This window comes from Thermobia domestica, chromosome 13 (genome assembly GCF_964235325.1).
Source record: "Thermobia domestica chromosome 13, izTheDome1.hap1.1, whole genome shotgun sequence".
In the NCBI taxonomy this organism is placed as follows: domain Eukaryota; kingdom Metazoa; phylum Arthropoda; class Insecta; order Zygentoma; family Lepismatidae; genus Thermobia; species Thermobia domestica.
The window spans coordinates 198,294,927-198,319,889 of record NC_137466.1 but is presented as its reverse complement, the minus strand read 5'-3'; the positions used below and the strand labels follow the sequence as shown (position 1 = coordinate 198,319,889).

At 35.8% G+C, this 24,963-nt stretch overlaps 1 protein-coding gene across 2 annotated transcripts; it reads left to right on the top strand.

Moving 5' to 3' along the window:
• Nucleotides 1-10: 10 nt before the first annotated feature.
• Nucleotides 11-24,851, top strand: Ing5 (inhibitor of growth protein 5). Of its 2 annotated transcripts, XM_081737202.1 has the most exons (6): nt 11-148; nt 6,398-6,636; nt 8,789-8,900; nt 10,632-10,888; nt 15,876-16,027; nt 21,965-24,851. In XM_081737202.1, exons 1-5 carry the CDS (start codon nt 112-114, stop codon nt 15,978-15,980), a joined length of 750 nt encoding a protein of 249 aa, XP_081593328.1. In that variant the 5' UTR covers nt 11-111; the 3' UTR covers nt 15,981-16,027; nt 21,965-24,851. The 2 variants fall into 2 exon arrangements, with proteins under 2 accessions (XP_081593328.1, XP_081593329.1); XM_081737203.1 differs by lacking the exon at nt 15,876-16,027.
• Nucleotides 24,852-24,963: the final 112 nt, after the last annotated feature.

The following is a 24,963-nucleotide window of genomic DNA, read 5'->3' as shown; positions in this document are numbered from 1 at the left end:
GAATTTTCTGGAAGTACTCGTAAGCTGTATCTAGTGAAATATATTGTATTTTATGCATTTCTAAGCAATAAGTTTAATTTCATTTAAAGTGCAGCTCCGATCAACTACAATATGACCACGGCATTATACTTGGAACATTATCTTGACAGTAAGTACCAGCTTGAATGGCAGAGTATTGAACGTAACGGACATAGTATTTTTTTCCCCCTGTCGTTTTGTCTACTTCAGTAATAAATATTCCTGAATTACTATATTCCTAGCCAAATCATATATGTTACGATTCTAATAAGTAATTGTTCAGTTATGTGTGTTCCCTTCATTCTGAATTATTTTTTCTAATTATAAGCAATATGAACACTATAGGATATTTTCAATATTTCAATCAGCCGAATATTCAAAAATTACATACCCAGCATCAGAATAACACTAATCTTATAAGTAAAATAGTTCATAATATTTCCTGAGAATTTGACTATTGAAATCGGTGCATTTAAGTTTCAAATACGAGTTACGAGTTAATATTTACTAATTTAAGGATGGGGAGATTTATGAGAAAGCTAAATGTCATGGCTTGTGTAAAACCAAGAAAACGTATTTTGACTTTGATGAGAATCTCGGTGCTGTTTTAGTTTATGGGGGCACAGTTGTATAAAATTTATGGAAGGAACAGGAAGTATGGTTTCTAAAGAGAAACGTAAGGTCTGAATGTATGTAGATCTTATCTGTAATATGCGTAAAACGTGAGTATATCTTCACTTGTATGCACATAAAAATGTACTAGTAAACGTAAACGCGAGTAAATGTCCAGTGTCATAGAAAAGGGCAGAATTGGCTGATGTGTTCAAATATCGAAGAAAATTAAAACGGTAATTTGGAGTACCTGACACGGCAAAGAATAAAACGGTATTATTTAGTTTCTACCCCAGATCAGTTGGTATTCACTCTAACTCACTTGGTAGTGATTACGGTTCGCTCTTTGTAATTATGCTGAGTGTAAACACAGAATGGACGTGTATAAAAAAAATTGTAATGCATAAAACACGAACCAACTTGTGTTAGGTGCCCACTGAAAAGTACGAATACTGTCTCACTGACTGAGTAGGAGCGTAGCAGGATAACTGTCCAAGAGGTAGCGACGGGAGCATTCATTTGGAGCAGGCGCGTCAGGGATGGTGGGTATACGGATAAACGGTCGTTTACAACGGTTCAATAAAGATCACAGTAACGGCTCCGGAATTGTCGATGGATTTGTTGGAGATACTAAGTGCCATCCGATAAAATATTAGGATTTCAAGAAATTCCTAGGTTGTAGATAGGAAGAAAGCTAGTAAATTTTTGCAAGATAATAATTTAGCGAGATACAATACGTCAAAAATGCAATGAGCGTATAACATTGACAAAGAGAAGTGAATCAGTTGATGGCTTAACATGGTACTGCTGTAAAGTGACACGTGAAATAAGGAAGAATTGGTGAATATTCCACTGGAAAGTAGGTAGTTATGTTGTCATGTAGTTTACGTGTACCCAGTATCGCTGACGCGCCTTGGTCCCTACGAATGCATCCCCTCGCTGCCACTCGTGTTTTTTCGTTGCCACCTAGCCCAAGTTGATTTGTATTTTTAAGTTGGTTCGCTTTTTATTCTCAGTCCTCCTAAGGTGATGCTACACCCATTATTGCAACTTTATTTTTTTCCCATTAGGAAACACTGAGGCAGTAAGGGTGCATTTAGTGCTACGAGGAGATCACGTTTCATGATTATAATTTTTCTCTAAAATCGGATAACATATAAACGCTATTTGTGTATCCAATAAATTATATTATTTAGTCTAAAAGTTCCAATATTGTAACTTAAATGTCATAGCCGTACTGACCATATTAGATCTCAGGTCTTCAGTGCTGTTCGTGACGTAGACAATAGTCACTTCAAAACTTGATAACTTTATAGCATTTATATACTCAAAAGATTAACCCAGAAGAGATTGTAACTAGAAACTCCACAGCATTCCGTTATAATTAAGATATTCTTAATGCATAGTTAGTTTAATTCAGTATGAGTATCAAGCCATGTGTATCTTTGACAGACAGGGGAATTTTTACAGATGTTACTCGCCTACTCCTGAAAATGTGTTTGTTTTGACCATTTACGATGTCCTGTGTGCTTAAAGGTTGCTAATTTAACCGTAGCCAAGAGCCATAACCAGGCATCTCATAAATGCATTGTTCTTATTAAATCGTAAATCGTAAAACCAACATGAGTGACATTACCAAAACTTTATAGAAGCAGAAAAAAAACTTTATTTTATGCCCCCTTAACCCCACGCTCTTGTTATTTTTAAATATTTAGTAAACCTCAACTAATTATGGACATATTTTGTTATAATCCAACCTTCCATATTCACTAGTAAGATTGATTCTCTAAAAGTTATAATTAAATTGTTTTCACATTTCTGTTGTTACGCACAACACTTTACGTATACAGGGGCCGCGGTGGTTCAGTGGTAGAGCGTTCACCTTTGGTGCGTGGGGTCCCGGGTTCGATTCCAGCCCCCGGCAACTGAACTTTGTGGTGGACAAACGTGTGCGTGGTTTCCTCGTGGTTCTCCCGTTTCCTCCCAGTTTCTTCATTCCACCATTTCATTCATTTCTCATCATCACCGTCTCCTTTAGCCTAGCCGGCATAATCGTGGGACGTAAAACTCAAAGATTTTATTTCATTTTCACATTACGCACACAAGACATATATATCTGATATCTGCTGTAGGAAATGAGCATTTATTTCACACAAAACCCACCGTTCATAATGCGAATCGAGCCACTGCTGTGAGCTGCTAGTTTCTTTTCTACCGCAGTTCTAAGTTGTAAAAGATTATTTCTTTTCTGACTTCACACCTTTAAGAAGGTCTTGCTCACTGTCAGGTTTGAGAAATTTTAGCAAATTCAGCAAATGCTACGGTAGTTCAAGTGCACAAATAATTCACATTTCAATATTTCCACTTTCATTCAGTTTCTTTCGTTATTCCAAGTATTTAGCATCACATTGAAAATCTGCTCTACAAACGCATTGGACCTTAGCACTACTAAGCCATGTGGAACAACTTCCAGCAAATTATTGGCTTTGCATCGCTTAGAAAAGCTCTGGCACATGTTCAAAATGTGTGAGTTTGATGATTCCTTAATGAATGGCAAAACGTCATTCAGTGCACGTATTAAAAAAAAAAATCTCCATTTCTTATTTAATTTCAAATGATCGATAAATTTCATTATGTTTTTCATTTTAAGGGTCTCTTCAAAATTTAATTGAGAAGTGAGCTTAGGAATGAATCTTCACTTAAGTCGAACCATTTTTTCAAGATAGTTCAGAATCCTAGTGTAGCCCTCCTGAGCTTCTCTGACAAATTTTGTTTGTTCATACTGCGGCCATTTTTTCAGCGAAAAAATTGTTTCTTTGTCTGTTAATGATTTCTGTACCCAACTTGAGTACGGAATATATTTCAGTTACCTATATGCGATCGCTTTCCACGTGTTTTAAGGTTGTATTAAATAAATACATAACATTTCGGACGAAATAAATGTAAATCTCAGGAAACGTTCTTCATCGTTCATTCATGGACTACGAATGTTCACATAAGTTTGGAACTATTCTGTTCACCCTCCAATTTCAAAACTTTTGCTTCTTTATTCCCAATATGGCCGTTCCTGCAAAACCTAGTAAAAGTTTTTAATCTGTCCTCTCATGTTCATTGCCTAAGCATCGGTGTTTTTTTTTTTTTTTTTTTTTTTTTTTTTTTTTTTTTGCATTATTTCCAGTACGACCTTGAATCGCTTTTGATTCCTCCTCCATCAATCGTTTTGTCCTGCGTAAATCCCTCGCTTCTTTGATAATTAATTGAATTGAATTTACGTTCTTTGTCCGCAGTGATGTTGTATACGACGAAAAGGACTATTTGAAGTGAAATCTAAACCATTATTGTGCCTTTGAGATTATGAGCAGGCTCAGAAAAGTGGACACCTTGTAACTTATCACTCAGTCGCCATCTATTCGTAGATGAAATAGATGAGTGGTTCCAAACCTGTGTGAACTCCCGCTCCCTAGGAGGAGTGAAGAGCTAACGAAAAGAAGTAAGCTGCTGATAGAAATACACTAAATTTCTAGTAACGAATATTGTGAATGCTGTAACGGATGTACGTTAAATCAAATGCCACACAAACACAAAATAACTACTGAGTAAGAATGTGGTTGCATTAAGAACAAATTTATTGAAAGGAAATAATAGTGCACTACGATGCTTGGGACACGGTAGCTTAGGAGTAGAATGATTACCTCTGTGCGTGGGTCTTTTGGTTCGATTCCAGCTCATGTTAAGTAGGGTTTGTGGTGGATCAACACGATATGCGTAGGTTTTCTTGTGTTTCTTCCGTTTCCTTCACTTCATTCAGCAATTTAATTCGTTATCAACTTCACCGTCTCCCTTAGCCTCGGTGCGTAAACATGGGTTAAAACTAGGAATTTCATTTCATTTTTCACTATAGAAATTTTTGTTTTGCATTCTGAATCTATAAGAAAAGTTTCACACATCTCTGTCATCGCACTTGTTTAGGAGATTAAATATTTTTTGTATGGGTCAAGACAGGGTGCAAAATTTCAAAGTCTGATGCACTCGCCAATCCAAAAATGACGATCGCTACTGTCTGTCACGTACACATGAAAGGTCTCTCCTCCCCCAGCCCTCCCCCCTCAGGGCCTTTGATTTGACAAAGAGTTTACATCAGGGCATAAAATTTCTAAGTCAGATAATTAGATTCAGGATAATCAGTTTTGAATTGGATAATTCATATACATATTAAAAAATATCTTACCTTAAAACTTCATGTTTGTGTAACGCTCTTTTTCTGCACTGAAGTACCAGTTGTTGATTGTAGTTTTCAGATCAAAGTCCTTAAGTGAAGGGCCATCGACAGAAATTGTCAGCAAATCATCCAGTATGTCAGTTATCAGAGAAATCCTGTAGGCAGTCTTAACTCTGTGGAGACTGCTGAAGCCTCTTTCACATGAAGCAGTACTCACAGGTAAAACTGCACAAAATTTTGCAATTGGAAGTAAATTTGGGAATCTCGTAATGTAGTTTTCACTGTAAATCTTTCAGTCCTGTGAGCTTAGGCAGAAACCATGCCTACTGAACATTGGTCGCCAGCTCTAAATTTGGCGTCCTCTAAGGTGATTGTCCAAGGAATGGGACAGGTGATAATCGGATGGTGCAATTTCCGGGGAGTATGGCAGATGCAATAGTGTTTCCCATCCAAGTCGTAGAATGGTATCCTGCGTCATCTTAGCGACGTGGGATTTAGCATTGTCCTGTAACAAGAGGACCCCTTTACGATTCAGAAGTGTTGGTTCCATAGTTTTGAGTTTGTCTTAAGTACGACTTAACTGCTGACAGTACACAGTTTCATTTATGCTCTGACTAGCTGGTAGCAGTTCCCGATGCCGCGAGCAATCTCCCAAACACACAGAACCTTCTTTTGGTGCAGTGTTGGTTTCCGCTGTTTGGAACCGGTTCATGGAATGTTAACCAATGATGACAGTGCCATGGAGCTTCGTACAGAACCCACTTCCCATCATATATCAACACCCTGTCCAGAAATGTCTCCTTCCTCAGACGAGACAGCAAAGAAGCACAGGTGTCTGCTCGCGTTGCCCTCTGGCCCGGAGTCAAATCATGTGGGACCCATCGACCCAAGTTGTAGTGCCTGCCAATTGATGGAGATGCTGCCGAATAGTTTCTCGACTCTCACTGAATTGTAGTCCCAGTTCCTCACATGACTGGCCACTGTTTGCTTCAATTACTGCCGGAAAATTTTCATTTTGTACATGTGTTAGTCTTCCGGCACGCGGCGCGTCTTCGAATGTTTTGTCACTTTTCTTAAACTTGTTAAACCACCGCTACACTGTCTGCGACACCCTCACCAAAGGCCTGTCATATTTCCGCCCCTCTGCAGCAGCGTTTGAGCCCAGTTTGAACTCATAGAGCATACGCGCCCTTATGACGCTCTATGGAGGTCCAATGTTCACTTTGTCCTTACGCAAGTTCACGGTGTAACTGAACTGCCACAAGTAGCTAGTATGTTGGATATATCCACACCAATAAGTGATCTTCGCCTCATCTCCATTCGCATTCAATTCACAATGTGAGGCCTAATTGAATACAGACCTCCACAGAAAGCGACGGAACTTCCTTGGTTACCTTTACACATGAATGCCTTCGGTACGATACCGATGTTCTTTTCCAATTACTGTACTTTTCAGGGAAAATCCTGAGACGGTAATTTTAGTATCTGGGATAAATTAATGTAAATTCACCTCTGTATGTATTAATCACAAGTTTATGTACATTTCAGGCTTAGAACATCTCCCGATAGAACTGCAACGGAATTTTACTCTGATGAGAGATTTGGATGCAAGAGCCCAAGTTCTTATGAAAACTATCGACCGCCTTGCAGATGAATATCTTCACAATGTAAAAAATATGAGTCCAGAGAAAAAGAAGGATCAAATGGATCATATACAGAAGTTATTTAATAAGGCTAAAGAATATGGCGATGATAAAGTGCAACTAGCAATCCAAACATATGAATTGGTAGGTATTAACGTAACGAACTCATTATTATTCTCTAGTAAATATGTTCGTAAGGAATTTCTGTTTGAGATTACTATCCTAGATGAAGAGAGAAATATCCGGTGTGTGGGGAAGTCTTTCCTTGCTCACCTCTGAAATCATCAGTACAAGGATTTCGGATTTAAAGCAATTTTTAAAAACGAAAAATCTGCTCGTATATTGGTAGTTGACATTATCAGTAGTTAAAAAAGCTGAACTTGCTTGTTACTGGTTTTATTTTTACGCAGCTTATACTAGTAAGAAATTAGGTAAAAACTTGTTACTTCATGCTGCGTTATATCTTGATCGTTGAGATATTTCATCCGTGTAATGCTCTACAGGCATTGCCGTCGCTTTTGGTTCTTTTTACAAGTAGGAACAATATTGGTGTATATTATTAGTTTCCGTCTTTTAAATTTGTATTCAAAATTCTATGTGAGAAAAATTTAAAATAACCATACCATAAAATAAACATACCAGTAATACCTGTTATCAATATTTGAAATGTTCTCTCGGAAGTATATTGTGGAAGAATTTCTGGTACAAGTTTAAAAGAAGAGGGAAGCTAATAAGATGATGTAGGAAAATCATTCTTATCTGTATAAAAGAAGCTGAAGCCCCGACAAAGTTCCCAGGGTATTGGACAAACGAAATATCTAAATAATTAAGATCTTACACAGCATAAAGTAAGATTTTTTTTTTTTTTTTTTAATCTAATAGACTTAGTCTCTTTGTTAGAGAGATGTTCTCTGTACGGTTCCTGGAGCTGAAAAGTGTGCTGAAACGTCAAGAGCTTTCCCTCTTGACACAATGCTTGACAGTGACTTAATTGTTGCGGCGCCAGCTATTCAAGCTATTGCTTTCATTTCAGTAACAGAATGTAGGATTCCAGAGTGTCTACTGACCTGAAAAGCTTGGAGTTTCACTAGAAACCCGGATTTTTTTTTTTTAAGTTACATTTTCACTGCGCATGTCTACTTTCATTAGGGACTTACATTCTGTGATTAAGAGGATGACGACCACAGGGATACCTGAGTTGCCAACTAGCTTGTGACAGGGTTTTTAAAATTTATTTATTTCGTACTTCTTTATTTTTCTTGTTTTGAAATTGAAGTAGTTGCTTTCGATGAAGAAGCAAATAAGTTATAAATCACATTGAGCTCTCAAGTTCAAAAATCAAGATTATTAGGTTTTGCTCTGCATTTTATTATTTGCCTTAAACAATGCGTGAATGAGTATGGAAACATTTCCTGTCATTTATAGCTACTGGTAATATTTTTAAATTTCAAGAAAAGAAAAAAAAAGTTGTACTAGAAAGTGTTGTGCACAAAATATTCCAATCTAAATACGTTGTTTTCAACTCTGACTTACAGCCAGGTTTATATTTCCTAGGAGTTATAGCTGACTGAAAAGTAATTTTACTTCTAATTTGTGACACAGTACCACTAAGAAAGAGTTTTCGGAAATTCGACGTTGAAGGTGATGGGGTTTGCAATTGTTACAATCAGATGTCCATATTTTGGACTCTCCTAAGAGTAAGACACATGAAGTTTATTGGAATTTTCCATTTAAAATCCAATAACACGTGTTTCATTTTCTTTTGATGTTTGATGTAGAAGAAAAGAAAAACTAGGGAGGGGGAGGATTTCATTAAGGTGTTGGAATTTCGTTCAATACATCGAGTTTGAACGAATTCTGTATGGAAAACGCAAGAGGAGGAAAGCAAAATATTGCCTACAGTAACACGTGAGGACATTTGCTAACGTTACATGTTATGTGAATCAGCATCTCAACTATAATTTCCGTCTCCACTCGTATGTTGAAAGCGATGTAGAGGGACTGCGACTTTGGTTTCTATATTGGATCCACGTAACTTGGAAATCTACAGGAGTTTTAATATCTCATTCAGTATCTAGACTGTATGTGACATTGACGTACAGCTTAATGTGAAGTTCACTGGGAATTAAGCGCTGATCTCCCAAGCCAAAGGCACGTACGCTAACCTTATAAGCATGAGGGGGAAGTTAGTAGTTCTATAACGTGAAATTAAAGTCATTCGTTTCTTACCCCTTTTTAGTATTTCTGTCTTAGTATTCTATTTCTCTCCTATTGCATACATCTAATTTTTTTGTAGGTGGATAAACATATAAGAAGGCTCGACTCTGACTTGGCGAGATTCGAGGCAGAAATTCAAGATAAAGCTCTTACAAACTCTAGAACACAAGAGGAGACATCATCTCAGAAAAGTAAGTCCTGCGTTGTTGTTTTTTAAAGTAATTTTCCTGTTTCCTTCAAACGTGTATAGTTTAGATAAGGTAGTTCATAAGCATTATGAGATAAATGTGTGAATAATGAAATTTTGTATACAGGTTTGGAACTTTACGTTTTCTGTAAAAATAAATCACCATGGTACAGCATTTTATTAAACTAAATGCGAGGGTGGTTCAATAATTATTGTCCCTGACCTATAAGCAGTATTATTTTTCCAAAAAGTCTCCTTTCATAGTAATGCACTTCTTCCACCTATGCTGTAAAGCCACTATGCTATCTCCAAAGAAAGTCTCTGGCTGAGCCGTGAGCCATTCCTGCACAGCTTCAATAACAGCTGCATTTGAGTGAAACTTCTTCCCCTTGAGGTGCTCCTTCAACTTTGGGAACAAACGAAAGTCATAGAGGCGAGATCGGGTGAGTAGGGAGGATAGGCAACACATCAAAACCAACAGCATTGATTGCGGCACCAATAAGATGGCTTTTGTGGGCTAGAGCTTTATCTTGGTGGAACAGCACTGTTTGCTGCAATATCCCGCGCCGTTTTTCCTTGATTGCTTCGCGTAACTTAATTATTTGAGCTGCATAATAGGCCCCCGTGATAGTGTGTCCAACCTCCAGGTAGTCAATAAGGAGCACACCCTTCGCATCCCAAAAAATCGTGGCCATAACCTTGTGTGCTGATGCTTGCACCTTGAACTTGCATGGGGGAGGCGAACTGCTGTGCCGCCACTCCATGCTTTGTCGTTTGAACTCGGGATCATGGTGGAATCACGTTTCATCCACTGTCACAAATCTATCACAGAACTGTTTCAGGTCTGCCCCCATAACCTCCAAACCAGCCCTTGAACATCGAACTCTGTCTTTCTGATTTTCACGAGATAACATTTTGGGTACCTATCGCACTGACATCTTTCTGAATCCCAAGTGTTCATGCACAATGGTTTCCACTGAGCGTACAGAGATGATGTGCATGATGTCTGCTAACTGTTGCACCGTGATTCGTCTGTCTGCTATAATCGTATCATGCACAGCTTGCCCAGCATTAATGTTTTCTGGGGTGCATGCTGTTGTTGGAGGACCAGCACCAGGGGCCTGTTGACAGCTTTCCCTGCCGCAACGGAAGTCGCGGCACCAACCACCTGGTAGGAAGGAACCCCATCACTCAACACACTGATCATGTCCTCATGAATCTCCTTTGGGCTTAACCCCTTTTTCTGGAGGTGTTTGATAACAGCTCGTTGTTCGGGTTTCTCCAATTTTCAAGCTAGGTGCCTCCTCTCACACCTGAAACGACAAAAAAGAATATTAATATAGCAGCTATGGTTCTAAAATTTAGCATATAGGCATCTAAGACATTAGGCTACAATATCCCCCATCAGCCATCCCAGCTCAATTATTTTAAATATACCGGGGACAATAATTATTGAACCTCCCTCGTACTTTTTCTTTAATTTATGGAAGAAATATATGTAGAAGAATCTATTCCAGCACTTTGTTAAGATTTACTTTCACTAACACCTTTTCCAACGTTAAAACTTAAGAGCGAGAAGAAAAGCATTAATGCCCAAAATATGCATTTAGGGATTGTAGAAATGTTCCGTCTTTTAATGGATGGTCAACAATGGTGCCCTGTGTTAGTTTTTCTAGTTATGATGTTGAGTTAAAAAGAAATCACTCTTTACTGATATTTTCCCCTCGCTTTCCAGAAGGTCGAAAGAAGATCAAAGAGAAAGAGAAGAAGAAACGAGGAACAATGTCGTCAGAAGAGGAAGTGTCGAAAGTGGCGAGAAAGAAACAGAAGAAAGGCACGGCGACCACGGAATCAGCGTTGGCATCTTTACTTCCAGGAGTCATCACTCATCCTTCCGATGTGCTCGATATGCCTGTCGATCCCAATGAGCCTACCTATTGTTTGTGTCACCAAGTTTCGTACGGCGAAATGATAGGGTGTGACAATCCTGACGTAAGTAGTCGAGCTGCCGTATGGGTATGGACTTGTTTTCTAGTTTTAATGTAGTGTTGTTTATTTTAGACAGTTATTTTGTAGTTTATCCTTTGAAGGGAAGGGGTGATAACGCTAGCCCAGTTTTAGAGCGCTTACCTGCGGTGCGATTCCTGGATCGCTTCCAAACCATGTCAGTTTGTGATGGAATGTATCTTGTCCGTAAGTTTTCGCGAGGTTCTTTCAATTATTTCCATTATATTGTTTGGCGTGTTGTTCCCCATTTACTTAAATTTAACCTTCGTCTTAGGCCTCATCGTGGGACGTTAAACGAAAGATCGTGATTAATTTTCCTATCGTATATTTGCGTAGCATTCCAAATGCAGATTTCTCATAGTTCTAAAATAATATACATCATTGTTGCTATGGGTTTTCGTTGCCCTTTTTGCTTCTTTTTAAGATCAAATAACGTATTTACTCTTATTTAAGCGCTCCTTTTAAAAATTGTCTATTTTGAGAATCCGTTTATCATACGGATTCAGGCACCCCTATAAGATCACTACAGGAAATTCACTCAACCAGCAAATCAACCTTCATCATTTGCAGGAGTAGTGACTTGTTAGAAGTGTTTTTCCAGATAGAGTTACTGGTAGCACTTCTGTTCATTCTGAAAACTATCGTGCTTAACACGTAGACCGCCATGCGTATGAAATTTCATACACAAACAATATATTGCATTTCTGTCGCCTTTGTTTTATAGATATGTATATGTCCGCGCCGCGTATATGCAAAACAATACAAAAAGAAATCCATACATTTATGTGTCTAAAACAAAATATTACTGGCGAACTCTTACCGGTGGCGGACAATGATCAGGGCAATTCTTTCGACAATGAGATCTCGAAACTACAAGTCCTAGAAACGTGCCGTTTTCGCTTGTCACTTCCAAATTTTGTGTAGATTTGCCAGTTCTCATTCAGATTTTCAAAAATACTTGTCTTTATTTTTCTGTTCCACATTTTAGGCGTCGTTTTGACCCTATTAGTTTAAGGTTGCCATTAGCTTGATATCCTTGTGAAAGAACCAGTAGAGGAGGTAGGTATAGCTTGTTGATGGACATTTCAGGCACTTTGCTTTAATCTGAATGACAAAACCCATTGCAAGGTGGCAACTTCGAAAGCTTGTGGACCCACAATGAGGCGTACTCGAATATAGAATTATAAAATAAAAAAATATTTGCATTTGTCATCATCTATTACCTATCCAAGTTTGCCACAAACTCACCCCACGTACTATATATCGGTATCAAAATACTACATGTACATGTTTGTCTATAGCAATTCACTCCCTTTGAGAGTCTTCCTGTCCTTTACTTGTGTCCATAAAGAAACTTGCACAAATATAGTGAGAAGGAGGCTCATCCTCATGCTAGAACTTTGCGCCGTGTAAATAGCGCAGGTTCAGCTGGTCTTGATTTAATGTTATTTGTAATATACATTTTACACATACACCTCCGTGATCCCTGAATCCCGATATTGAGTAAAGCGTAAAATCTTTTAACATATTTAGTACTTAAATTGCAGTAATACAAAATAAAGCGATCTGCGTTCTGAGCCGTGTTATCACGCTGAAATTTCAATTCTCATCACTGAAACATCATAAATGATTGATCTATAGATATCTAATTTTTCGAACATATTGGTCACTGTAGAATTATATAGGAGAGTGAATGCTGTTAAGTCATTTCAGGAATGGAAAAAACTACATAATTTTACTTTGCCAAAATAAATGTGAAACAAAATGCAGAACAAATCTGTAATAGCATATCAGCACAGAACTTAAAAAGTTCTACAAATTAGAATCATAAGATACTTTTCTTATTTACCCTAGTCTTGTGGCTAGCGCGTATGCATGTGGTGGGTGTGGTTCGGTTCCCAGTTATAGAGAACTTAACGCATTATGGTGGTTCAGATTCCGCCTTAAACTGGAAGTCTGCGCTTCGTATAGTCTCTGTACTGGAAAGGAATGCTAAACCTTTCTCTTTTGTACAACTTTCTCTCAAGTTTTGGAATTTTGTGCTAATATCCAAATTTTAATTTTCCTTTTCTCTTGTAAATGTTTTGAAAAATATAAAATGGCGTAAAAAGTTTCCTTGGAATGGCTATAATTTTCACATTCTGTAATTGATACTATCCTGTAGAACGTGAAGTTATCTGTAGAATCTAAAGTGTAACTTTTTGCAACAGGAGTTAAATTAAGAGTAATCAGCAATATTTCCAAGACATTGGCCACTTCGTGTTATAGTATTTTCGACGGACTTGACAGCCGGAAATCTCATATTTTGATATTAGTTTTTTGTTATTTTGCAAGAAAAATCACATAGAGACCTGTCTCTTATAAGCTTCTACTCTGATTTAATATTACTGGAACAACACAAAGTTGGAGATTAGCGAGATCTACATGCTTCCAATTGAGCTACCAACGACACAACCAGGTTTTCTGTGTTGTAATTCTTTATTCCACTATTCGCTGGCAATTTACAGAAATAACCTGAATAAACATGCTGATCGTTTGTGTGCGGTTTAATAAAGAAGGGAATTTCAACCAGCAGATCTAACATTATATAAGATGGAAAAGACAGGTTTCGCAAGAGGTTCAGAGAAAGTTCACGTTATATGGTAACTTTGTAGACTTGACATAACATAGTTGCATGTGAGAATTCTTGAACTATGTTGTAGATATCAATAGTTTTTGTTTGTACGTCTGATGCTTCGGGTGTACATGTAAAAGTAATAGGTAAAGTTTTATATAAAGTGAGGATCTATCCACACTTTAAAAGAATACGTCACTGAATCGTATGTATCTTAGGAAGTAAGAGATCTTTAGACCGTACATGGCACAGTTCTGTTGATACACTCCACATTTTTTGTAAGATGTTCATATCTTCGCATGCTGAAAATCAAGTAACAGACACTTTTTTTTTTTTTTTTTTTTTTTTTTTTTTTTTTTTTTTTAAAGAAAACTTACATCATCTTAAACTCTCTGAACTCTTGCTCTAAATTTAAAATCTTTCAATTTATTTTTTATCATGATGAAATACAAAAATAAGTGAAGATAATATCTAAGAATATACAAAGGAAGTATAAAAAAAAGTCAGGCGAGTTTTGTTTACAAGAAAATACTTTGTTCATCTTCGTTTATATATTACCACATTCATAGTAATACAGATTGAAATGCGTCCTTGAAGTCTTCCTTTAAAAGCATTTCTGGCATTTGCAATTTGTATTGGATCTCTGAGTGGTGTCAAAGCGGCGACACTTAAGCTGCATTTTCATCTTCAGGAAGAGCCACATGTGATGAGTAGGATGGATGCAAAAGTAAGATAAAAGTTTTCTGCCACGTGGCAGGAGACCTGGCTAACAAGATGTATGTCACCATGCAGCATTCAGTTTTTTAATGCGCCACAAATACTATCACTTTTGCGGAGTGACCTTTCTAAGAAACGTTAAAATCTGGCAATAGAACTCGGTATTGACAGTCTGGCTAATTTTTATTTTAACGTTCCTCGATTGTGCACCGAAAAGACTGATGAGATAGATGATGGAACGATTAAAGTGGGAGGGAACGAGAGAACCTCGGTAAAACCATCGCACACAGTGTTTGTCCACCACAAAACCCATTTGGCGGGAGCTGGGATCAAACTAAGGACCCCACGCGCCAGTATGCGCTCTTCCAATGATTCATTTCCTGTCCATGATGGAATCGCAGACGTGGTAGTGTAGTATGTAATTCGGATAGTGTCGGTTGCAATGCTTTCGATGCACAGTCGTGCTAAGAAAACCACTCCTTCTGTTCCGGTATCCTCTTGTAACTTTAAAATTAGTGTTTTTTAAAGCCTAATTCTGCACGTTTCGCGTTTTCCCGAAGGTTTGTGAATAAAGATACCTATGATCAATCGTGTCTTTGAAATGCAATGACCCATCATATTCGTTTCTGTAACATTGAAAATTTCATACCAAATTTTATTTATAGCAATCACGCAATGTAAGAATGTAATGTTTGATTGTATAACACTGAAAGATATTTGAGGAAGAATTAAGAGTGGCTTTGGGCAAATTTCTTTTGTTGAGATATTTCTTTAAAAAGCAAGTGGTCAACTTTAGAAAGAGAGATATTGAAAGCTTCCTTCACGCAGTTAAAATTTCCTCAACTGAAATGTTGATCACTGTTGGATTACTTCCACGAAAGATGATGATTAGTAAGTTAGCTCAGATCAGTTTCGCATGATGACATTAGTTTTGCAGCTTCTCATTTAAGGACGTTTCATATTCTGTCGTCAAGCCATTTTATGCTAGACACATTATATACAATAGACAGTAGGGAAGAAATAACGAAATGAAGCAAGCCAGACCAACTGTTTAAAGGTATGACATCAGCATTCTTCTAGTAGGACAGGAGAAACGCTAGGAGAACTCTGAATGACTAGCCACAACATGGATCTCACGATTTCAATTGCAAAGCAAGAACTCAAACAGTTTGTCCAGACTCGTGTACGTTTTCTCATGCTTGTGTCAACCAAAGCGTTTTTCAGTTTATACCTTTCAGATTTAAAAGTATATCCTGCAGATTTGTAAGTTTCACTTATTCTTATATTAGTTGTGTAAGCTTTATTTTTGGCAACTTAAGACTTTATTCTAAGCATGATAGTTGGGCTTTTCTGTAATAGAACTTTTTTTTTGTTCCCTTGCACTTAAAAATTACAGTGTTGCACATTTATGACATTTCTGCGTAGCATGTGATGAAATTCCGAATTCTTCAACTTGCTTTTCTTATTCATTTTTTTAAGTACCAGCAACCATAATTGCCTGATAAATTATGAAAGTGTAACTTTCAGTTTTTTTAATAAATGGATATTGTAACATCATGTTTGTAACTTCAAAACAAAATGATATACAGTAAAATCTTATTGGGGCTCGCATCAACTATTATTCCGTGTTTGCTATCGTAGTGTCCTATAGAATGGTTCCATTTCGGCTGCATGGGCCTCACGGCTATACCAAAGGGAAAGTGGTATTGTCCAAGATGTTCAGCCATCTTCCAGAAGAAGCATTAGCAGTTGTTCATGTGCATGTGTACTTCACCTTGCTTCTGTTCTGACCTGTAAGTTTTTCCTCAGTGTAAATAGTTTTATTTTCTGTGCAGCATGTGTGCCATAAAAAAAAAAAAAAAAAAAAAAAAAAAATGCTTCTCTATCATTTATTGCTACGGATTTTCTAGTCGTAGCGTTCCTGTTAAATGCGCTTGTTGTATAAATTCTTAAAGAATAGACATAGAATTCTCAAATTCGCTTGTAAGCAGGAAGAAATAAAGCTTTTGATGGTCTTCGTAGCGAAAGACATAAAACGCTTGTATATAATATGTCGTTTATGTATATCCATCAGATCGTTCGTATTGGAGATATACTATTGGGAAGTTGTACACTTATCTACAAACATTGAGATCAGGTCGTTCATTTCATTCTGTATAAAAATCTCAGGTTAAAATTTCAGAACTAAGAAGTCTGTCATAAGATAGTGTATGTTTGGTGAGGGTACTAGGGTGTTATTTATGCATATACATAAATTACTTTCTCTTAAGTGTCAATATGGGTTACTTCTTACACTTTTTTTATGTATTATTCAGATAATGAATATAAGTATTTTTCTCCCTAAACCAAATATTTTATTTCCTCACATTATACAGGTTGTTCAAAAACAACACCACGAAACTTCGGAAAATGAATCTCCCCTTCCCCTTCCCCATACAAATAAAAACCAACGTGGGTGCACAGTGCGTCATATCGGAGCTGTGATCTTCCGAAAATTGGTCGAAACGATAAATACAGTCATAACTGGAGAATGACATGTAGGATCAAGATTAAAGAAACACACATAATGCTTATTTCGAGCCAAGATTTTATTAACATTATAGGGGCGCCGACAGGTTAGTCTTGAAGCATAGGAAGAAATTCATGAGGTCTTCTGGAAACGAAAAATAAAAGATCAAGAAATGAGAACTGGCACACATTCTAGATGCACTGAAACATTGAATGGAAACTAGGCACAAAATAACATTATATTCTTTTCCCAGATCTTCATACGACATTTGTTTACGAGTTATGGCTTTTTTAATGTTCCTTGTGACCGATTTTCACCGTGCTTTAACTCCGAAGTGACGCATTTGTGCACACATGTTGATATAGTTCATGTTTCCGTATAGTGATTCATTTCGCAGCGTTTTCAGGTATCCGAACACACTGTATAGCATTATCGTTGATTTAGATTAAATAATAAGAAAGTAAAGATTATGTCCAATATCTGGTTATCAAAAGCTTAATGAAATACTCCTCCACATATTACTAAATCTGAATGTTATAGCGGTGGCTTCCCATATGCTTATACTTAATTATTTGAGGTTCCAAATAACGTTTCGCTGAAAAAAAAAAACTGCTTATTTGCATTCATAATGCCAAATATACTTCTAAGTCTTAGCTGTTGGTTTTTCGGATGTTCTGTGGGTAATTTAATTCTGCGTCGCTAATATCTACAACTAATGGAAATGTTAAAATAGTAATCTATATAGTTGCCATCTATGAAATGTTCGTTTGGTATTTTAAAAATGCAGTGGTCCAAGAGGTTTTTATTTTAATTTTTATGCGTACTTCATAAAACAACACTAGAACTATACCACTGTATTTTTATACGAGACCCTGTAATTTAAAATAGGATTTTTGCATTTCTCAGTTATTAAGTGTTGTGTTCAAGGGAATTGCAATAGATCTTAAGTGGCAACTGTTCTACGTCGAACAGCCTCTTAAGACGCTTATATTTTTCCTCCGTTAATTAAAAGAAAAATGGTTGTAGCTTTCAACATTAAATTTTATGTAAGAGAATGAGAAATATGCCATATGATTGTACGAATGTTTAATTTGGGAATGTGTTAAGAGTCTTGATCCCGGCGAAATTAAAATACCGCTAATTTTACAGTAATAATGTGATATCTTCAAATAGATAAAAGGTAATCGAAATGTGGAACAAGAGCGCCCTAGACAATATTATTTTACATGAGAAACCGTTATTATGACCCACTTATCTGCTTTCGATTTCGAGCCATTTTGAAAATCGGCATTTATTTTCGCGTTTCTAAACAGCTGAAAACGGAAAGCCACTAGGTGACTTGTGATAACGGTACCTCACGCAAAATAATATTGTCTAGGGCGCTCTTGTTCCATATTTGAATTATCTTTTATCTATTTGAAGATATCACATAATTACTGTAAAATTAGCGGTATTTTAATTTCGCCGGGATGAAGACTTAAGTTTCTAATCTGTTCCAATCCTTCAAATTTTACAATATTTTATTAGCTTTTAATGAAAAAAACTTGTCCAACAATGAGACATCTACCAGGCGATAAATCTTATCGAGCTGAACAAAATGATGTGGGTTGAGTGTGAATCCTCATGCGTAGGTTTTGAGGAGATAACATTTTTTTAATGCTAAATTAAATCTTAAACTTTTAATTTTTGTTTGACTTTACTATTGTCAAAACTCGAAAGATAAGACACATATCAGTCAATAGTTTACGTCAAGCTGAACAAAATGCGACGCTTGAGGATAGATTATCGTGTGCATTTTCGAGAAGAAAATTAGTTATTATAACGCTAGAAAAATTGGGTGTCTACTAATCTGGTAAAACGTGAAAATTCTGGAAAAGCCAGGGCATTTTCAAAATTTTCAGGTAGATTTATATGGAAAAATATTCAGTCATTAAATGTTACAGCAAGAATATTTTATATATATATATATACTAGCAGCGTTCACCCCGCTTCGCTGCGGTCACCCCGGAACGCAATAAACTTTGTTACTTAGATAATTTTTACTTTTTCGCTTTCAAGTGATATGATAAAAACCATAGAAGATTGCATTAAATGTTAACATTATATCGCCTGTCATTTATGTTAACCCGCCCCGCTTCGCTGCGGTCACCCCGGAAGTTTTCGCTTTCAAGTGATATGATAAAAACCATAGAAGAATGTTAACATTATATCGCCTGTCATTTATGTTAACCCGCCGAGTTCCATGGTCATGCGGGTTGCATATAAATACGTTTATTTTTACCTATGATGAATAACTAACAAAGGATTTGTACGTTATGGACACTTGAATGGTCAATTATCTCAAGACACTGGTAATTAAAAATTAAAGTGATATGATAAAAACCATCTAGGGTCCAAATCCTAATAACCCCCCAAAAATAAAAGAAATTGGTTCAGCCGTATTAGCGTGATGAGGTAACAAAGGATTTTGTACGTTCTCTTTTATATATAAGATATATATTAAAATATTTCAAATGAATGTTCCACTACAGCAGAAGTCACCATATAGCAGGGACTTGTCAAAGGAGAGTGACATTCTCTCCATTTGGACCTACTGCTCACTGATCTCCTCGTTAAATGTATAATTTGTGACCACAAGATTGCAACAATGCAAATGCGAAAAGAATCAAAGGCACGGGATTTGGTTCAGTGTTCGAATTTCCTTTATATGAATACATTTTTAGCGTAATCACTAAATGAAAAAGTAAATTCACGTTGTTGTGCTTCATCTGTGCACAGGAGGGCGGGTAAAGGGGAATTAACGGCGAAATATGAAACACCAAAATTTGTGTCAAAGAATACTTGTTTGTACACGTATATAAGAGTGATTGCGTTATTCACAGACGTACAAAACTATTTAGTAACTTTCCTAATCTGAGTATTTCCGGCATCATTTATTGTTTTAAATGTTCACTAATAGAAAAATGCTATGTTAAGTGCTAATTAATGTGCTATATTTGGCTAAAATACAATGTTGAAAGGGTTCTTAGTCGGTGTGGAAAACCTGGGAAAGTCAGGGAATTTTATTTGTACAAAATAGTGAGACACCCAGGAAATGTTTTACTTTAAACACGATGGGCCAAGCTCGTTTTGAATATTGAATGTCAAATAAATAAATAAATAAATAAATAAATTTTAAAAAAATCATTCCTGATCAATGGATATTTGCATGTGCTGTTGAGCTTGTGTATGCTGTAATTAGTAATATCAAAGATTTTTACATTGTCAGCATGGAGTTCAGTTATAAACATACTAGAATCTAACAATTTAATAAGACATACGATAACTGGTCTCTTGCTTTTAATGTTACTCCCTTCTTAGTATTCATAGGCTAAAAGTTCGTCTTCATCACTTCACCTAACTAGGCAGATTTCTGTAACTATAAAACGCCCTCATGTTGTTGTTCCTTTATCATGTTTGTGAACTGGTCTTGTAACTAGTTGTGAAATACTCCACACGATGTGGCAAAATGAGACCTCTTTACCTGATAAAAATACTCAGCTTCTGACGTTTTTCCTGCCATGGCCACTGTAATCTTCTTATTAGAAATGGATTTAGATCAAAAATGCTAAAATTAAAATATGTTCTAGTTTATGGTATACTGATCAAAAGTACCAATCGGATGCAAATGTAAGAAATTGATAATTTTACAATTACTAGCTAAAAAAATGTATGATTTGTGAGATTCTTAGTATAACATATTCTTATGAAACTTTGGTTTAATTCACCAAAATAGAGATTCTGGTTTAAAAGGATTTTGCTTGCGGGCTGTCAAAGTATTGCATTCAAAATTAATAAGTAATTCTAATTTACTTAGAGAGTCCATTGCAGAAAAATATACGTTAACGTAACACCTTAATTAATATGTATTGTAGAGCTAAACAGAACTGTGCCAGAGTACCTCTTTAGTACATACTAGCGTCAATTACTCGGTTCGCTGGGTAAAAATAAGAAAAATTCGTTGTATGTTCCATTAGTCAGTCACTTTTTACTATTACTGAAACGCTCTGATATCGGCCATTTTCTACCATTTTTGTATATTTCTCCTCCCCCAAGTTGCGGCGCTAAATTTGGATTTAAACGGCATCGAAAGTGTTGCTGTGCATCTCAGCGGATCTCGAAAACCATGGATTAGACACTAATATCGGTAATTTTTTTTTTTTTACCGTTTTTAAATATCTCCCCCTCCCCTAATTTTCACTGTCAAAGTAAAATGATAAAAACCATCCCAGGTCCGAACCTCATCTTTGTTGAAAATTTGATAAACATCGGTCGGGGAGTTCGAGTTATTAGGTCACTTTCATTTTTATGCATATAGATAGATCAGTTCTGAGCTGGAACTTCGACCGGGCTATCGAAATCTAATAGACCTAAACCTATTTTTTACAAGATGATTGGTAGTTCCCCTTCTAATCAGTTGTACACGAAACCAGCCAACTCTTGACCTTAAATATAAAGAATAATTCTACAACATCGTCTATTCATACACGATATGTTCTGAACCTCTTAGTGTTATAGCTTCAAAAGGATTGTGACCAGCCAAATAATGCACATACAACAGGATAGTACGCTCTTATATTTGTCTTTCTAGACCGAGATTCACTGTTTCTTAATTCAGTAGCTCCTCAATTGGCCTACTATGCTAGGATAACACTGAAAGTTATGCCTCTAGTAAGAATCGAATGTAGGAACCGCGTTAATCATTATGCAACACGAAAACGTATATGAGCTCATAAATTGTAATATCAACTTGTTTAAAACCGCCGTATCTTCGGCTCTTTTCAATTCAAATTTTAAAATTATACGTCATCTTAATTCTTGTTTCTGCTTGGTGAGGTTATTTATAAGTTTTTTTTTTTTTTTTTTTTAAACCTGAAAACACATACAGGGTGTACAGAAAAGAATATTGAGATTTTTAAAATTAAGTAATATCTCTGGGTTTCAACTGCCATGTGGCACTCATCCAGCTGATAAACAAGTTCTTCCCACACTTTAAACAGCATGTTTGGAATAATGGAAGTGACTGGCGCTAGAACACTACACTTCATGTAAAGAGTTTAAATTGATATTCTTTTATGTATACTTTATATTGGGTGAAATAGCTTCTAAGATTGCAAAGATTCCTATATTTATATGACCAAATAATCTTTAAATATATTTGTTTCGTTCCGTTCCATTGCAGTGTCCTATCGAGTGGTTCCATTTTGCGTGCGTTGGGTTGACTACCAAGCCAAAAGGAAAGTGGTTTTGTCCGAAATGTACTGCTGACCGTAAGAAGAAATAAGATACGCCTAATAACAACAATAATAATTAAAAGAACAACGCAAGAGTCCTTGTACCATCAGTTTCAATAGCTGTTGAAATGAACATAGACGGTGATTTATTTATATATAAATAAATAAAAATAAATTATATATATATAAATGTAGAGAATAATAAGATGAAGTGACTTCCTTAAAACGTGTTATGGTGAACAGAAAAAAAAATCTGTGATAGTATTGCTCAACAACGGAATCTACAAAATGAAGGTGTTTTCCTCAAAGGTTTGAATTTTTCGCTTATCTAAGAAAATATATATATATATATATGTGTGTGTGTGTGCGCGTGAGTGTAAGACAAGAGTAGCTGTTATGCTATCTGTATGTATGTATGTACATATATGTGTGTAAAGATGCGTGTATGCGTAAGATTTCTATTTTGAACTAACTACAAAAGCATTGTTTTTATTATTATTGTAAAGTTATTTTATTTATTTAAGATTGTATAAGTTTTTAGTTCTGGTACGAATAGTGTTTATCACTTGGGAGTTTTGTTTTAACAATTTTCTCGCTATGTTTACAGTATTCGTGACAGTACTGAAACTGATGTAAATTTGTGTTTAAAATTGATATTAGAATTGTATTATTTTTTTCCCCTCCCTATGTACATAATTGATTACTAAATGAAAAGAAGTGTGCTGAGGTTGTGATCTCAATAGTAGGACATTTAGAGCCAAAAGTGTGGAAGTGTATATTGTATATCTAGTTTTAATTTATGAAAAGGATGTATTCTAGTTTCTTGAATTCTACTATGATTAATAATGTGAGCAAATATATCAATCGATGCATGGGAGTACTGTATCAAGGGAATAGAGGTGTTCTTCTATTTCAGAACCTGATGAGTTCATCAATTAATTAAAATATGTAAAAGAACATTGGAAAGTCAATGACATTCAGTTTCTAGAGTGAGTTGTACTGAAATTCATCCGTTTGTTTCATAGTTATTAAATACGGGCTAATGGAAATAGCAAAGTACTCTTTTACACCGTATCAGCAATTTCTATACTACTGAATGTACCAATTTAATTAAATTTCCTTTGAACTCAATTAAGTTAATCGAAAGCCATACTCAAATTGGTCAAGTGTGTACTACTTGGATTCATGAAAGCAACTATTCCCAAGTAGACGAGTACAAAGCACCTCTATATTTGGCGTATGTATTTGGGGGCACGAGTTTCTCGCACTAAGAATTTGAAAATTTCTCATTTTGTCGCATTTTTCAAATAAAGTTTCGCATTTTGTAGCTCTTGTGGAAAAGATATTCCCTAACATTTTTACAATTGTTCCTTTTGTTCACAGATCACTACAGAAATAAACCATTAATAACCTAAAAACAAACTACACTGAATATTTCACTTGATATTGTAAATTTCACTTATAGAAAGTTAGGAAACTGAAGGAAAAACAGTAACTAATCTTGCTACAAGTAGGAAAGTTTTCCTGCCTTCTGTTTTATGCTGTCTGCCATTGGCTAGCTAATTAAAACTGCTCCTCCCCATCCAGCTGCAATGGTGATAGCTATCGCGAAACATGTTATCTATAGCCGTGTCCGAATCAACCAAAATGCACCTTTCATGCCACGTTCTACCGTTCCATCAGCGGAAAACTGGCGTTTTTAAATTAATGAAAACGTATTTTTAAAATTTCGTGTTCTATCGCGCAACGGAAACCAATGAAAATATACACAGAATGTAATAAGACGTCAAGAAACTGATAATTACGTAATTATGACGTATTTCGTTTTATCACGCATTGCGAAAAACTCTTGCCTTCACGTATATGCTATCTCAATTAGTTTATAAGACAGAACGGAAAAAAAAATATTTCAATAAATTAAGTACTGATAATTTCTTTTAATTAGTCAGATGAAATCGATTGTTAAGTTGACAAATTAGGTTCAGTTCCGAAAACAAAATCCATAGATCAATAATAAATTGTGACTAATGAATGTACCAAAAATGAATTCCTTATCGGTAGGTGGTTGGCTGATAGCGTCAACAACACGCACAACTGTTTTTATTCTATGCAACTAAAAGGAAATGGTTTATCATGTTTTAGATTATCAAATAATGCCAGATAGAGGACATAATTTTGCAACGAGGCGTTGCATTATGTTTCACAATAAGATGAAGTATAATGTATTAAGTATACAGGAACAGATTGTGTGTTGGTTTATTGGCCTAATAGAAACAATTCGCAATATATTATAATTTCTTGTAGAAGTGCTTGTTAGACTGTGTAATTCATTATATATTCCACTAATTTTCACGAAAATGTTTGTAACTCAATAAATAAGACTTCTGATATTCCATCCATGTTTTACTTTATTAACTGCCTTCATCATCCGAGTTGAATGCCTTTGTTGATAAAAGCAGTTAGATAGCTTTGAAACGTCACTATGACATATGAAATATCGAAAGTCTTATGTATTGATTTAGAAGGTTAATTTAAAGTCTGTCAGATTCATGTTTTAATTGTGCATTTTTTAAAACTGATCAGCATACAATAGTGTAATTTCATTACTGTGAAGTTGAAAACAGAAAATAAATAATACATTACTTTATTTATAGATAGCAAAATTCAGTTAATGATGGTGTGTAATGAGTTCTTTGTGAATGACTCCAATCTTCTTAATTCCGCCCTTAAGTTTGTGACTTTTTCCTTTCGTATGGGAGGAGCTAAGACTATTACACGGCTAAACAGTTGAATTTTTGCTTATGCCAAATAAACATTAAGTGGATTATTTCGGAATGATGACTTTCTTTTTAAAAAAATAACCCTTTTTAGATTACTTAGATGTGAGTAGAAGCAAAAACATTCTAAGTTGTTTGAGTCTTAACGGTAAACACTATTTTGTGTGTAA

Excerpts from the sequence above, each read along its gene's own strand:
- Ing5 (XM_081737202.1), top strand. The coding sequence starts at position 112 with ATGACCACGGCATTATACTTGGAACATTATCTTGACA. Across the intron at positions 6,637-8,788 it reads CAATCCAAACATATGAATTG|GTGGATAAACATATAAGAAG; the intron begins GTAGGTATTAAC and ends ATTTTTTTGTAG. Across the intron at positions 8,901-10,631 it reads GGAGACATCATCTCAGAAAA|AAGGTCGAAAGAAGATCAAA; the intron begins GTAAGTCCTGCG and ends CTCGCTTTCCAG.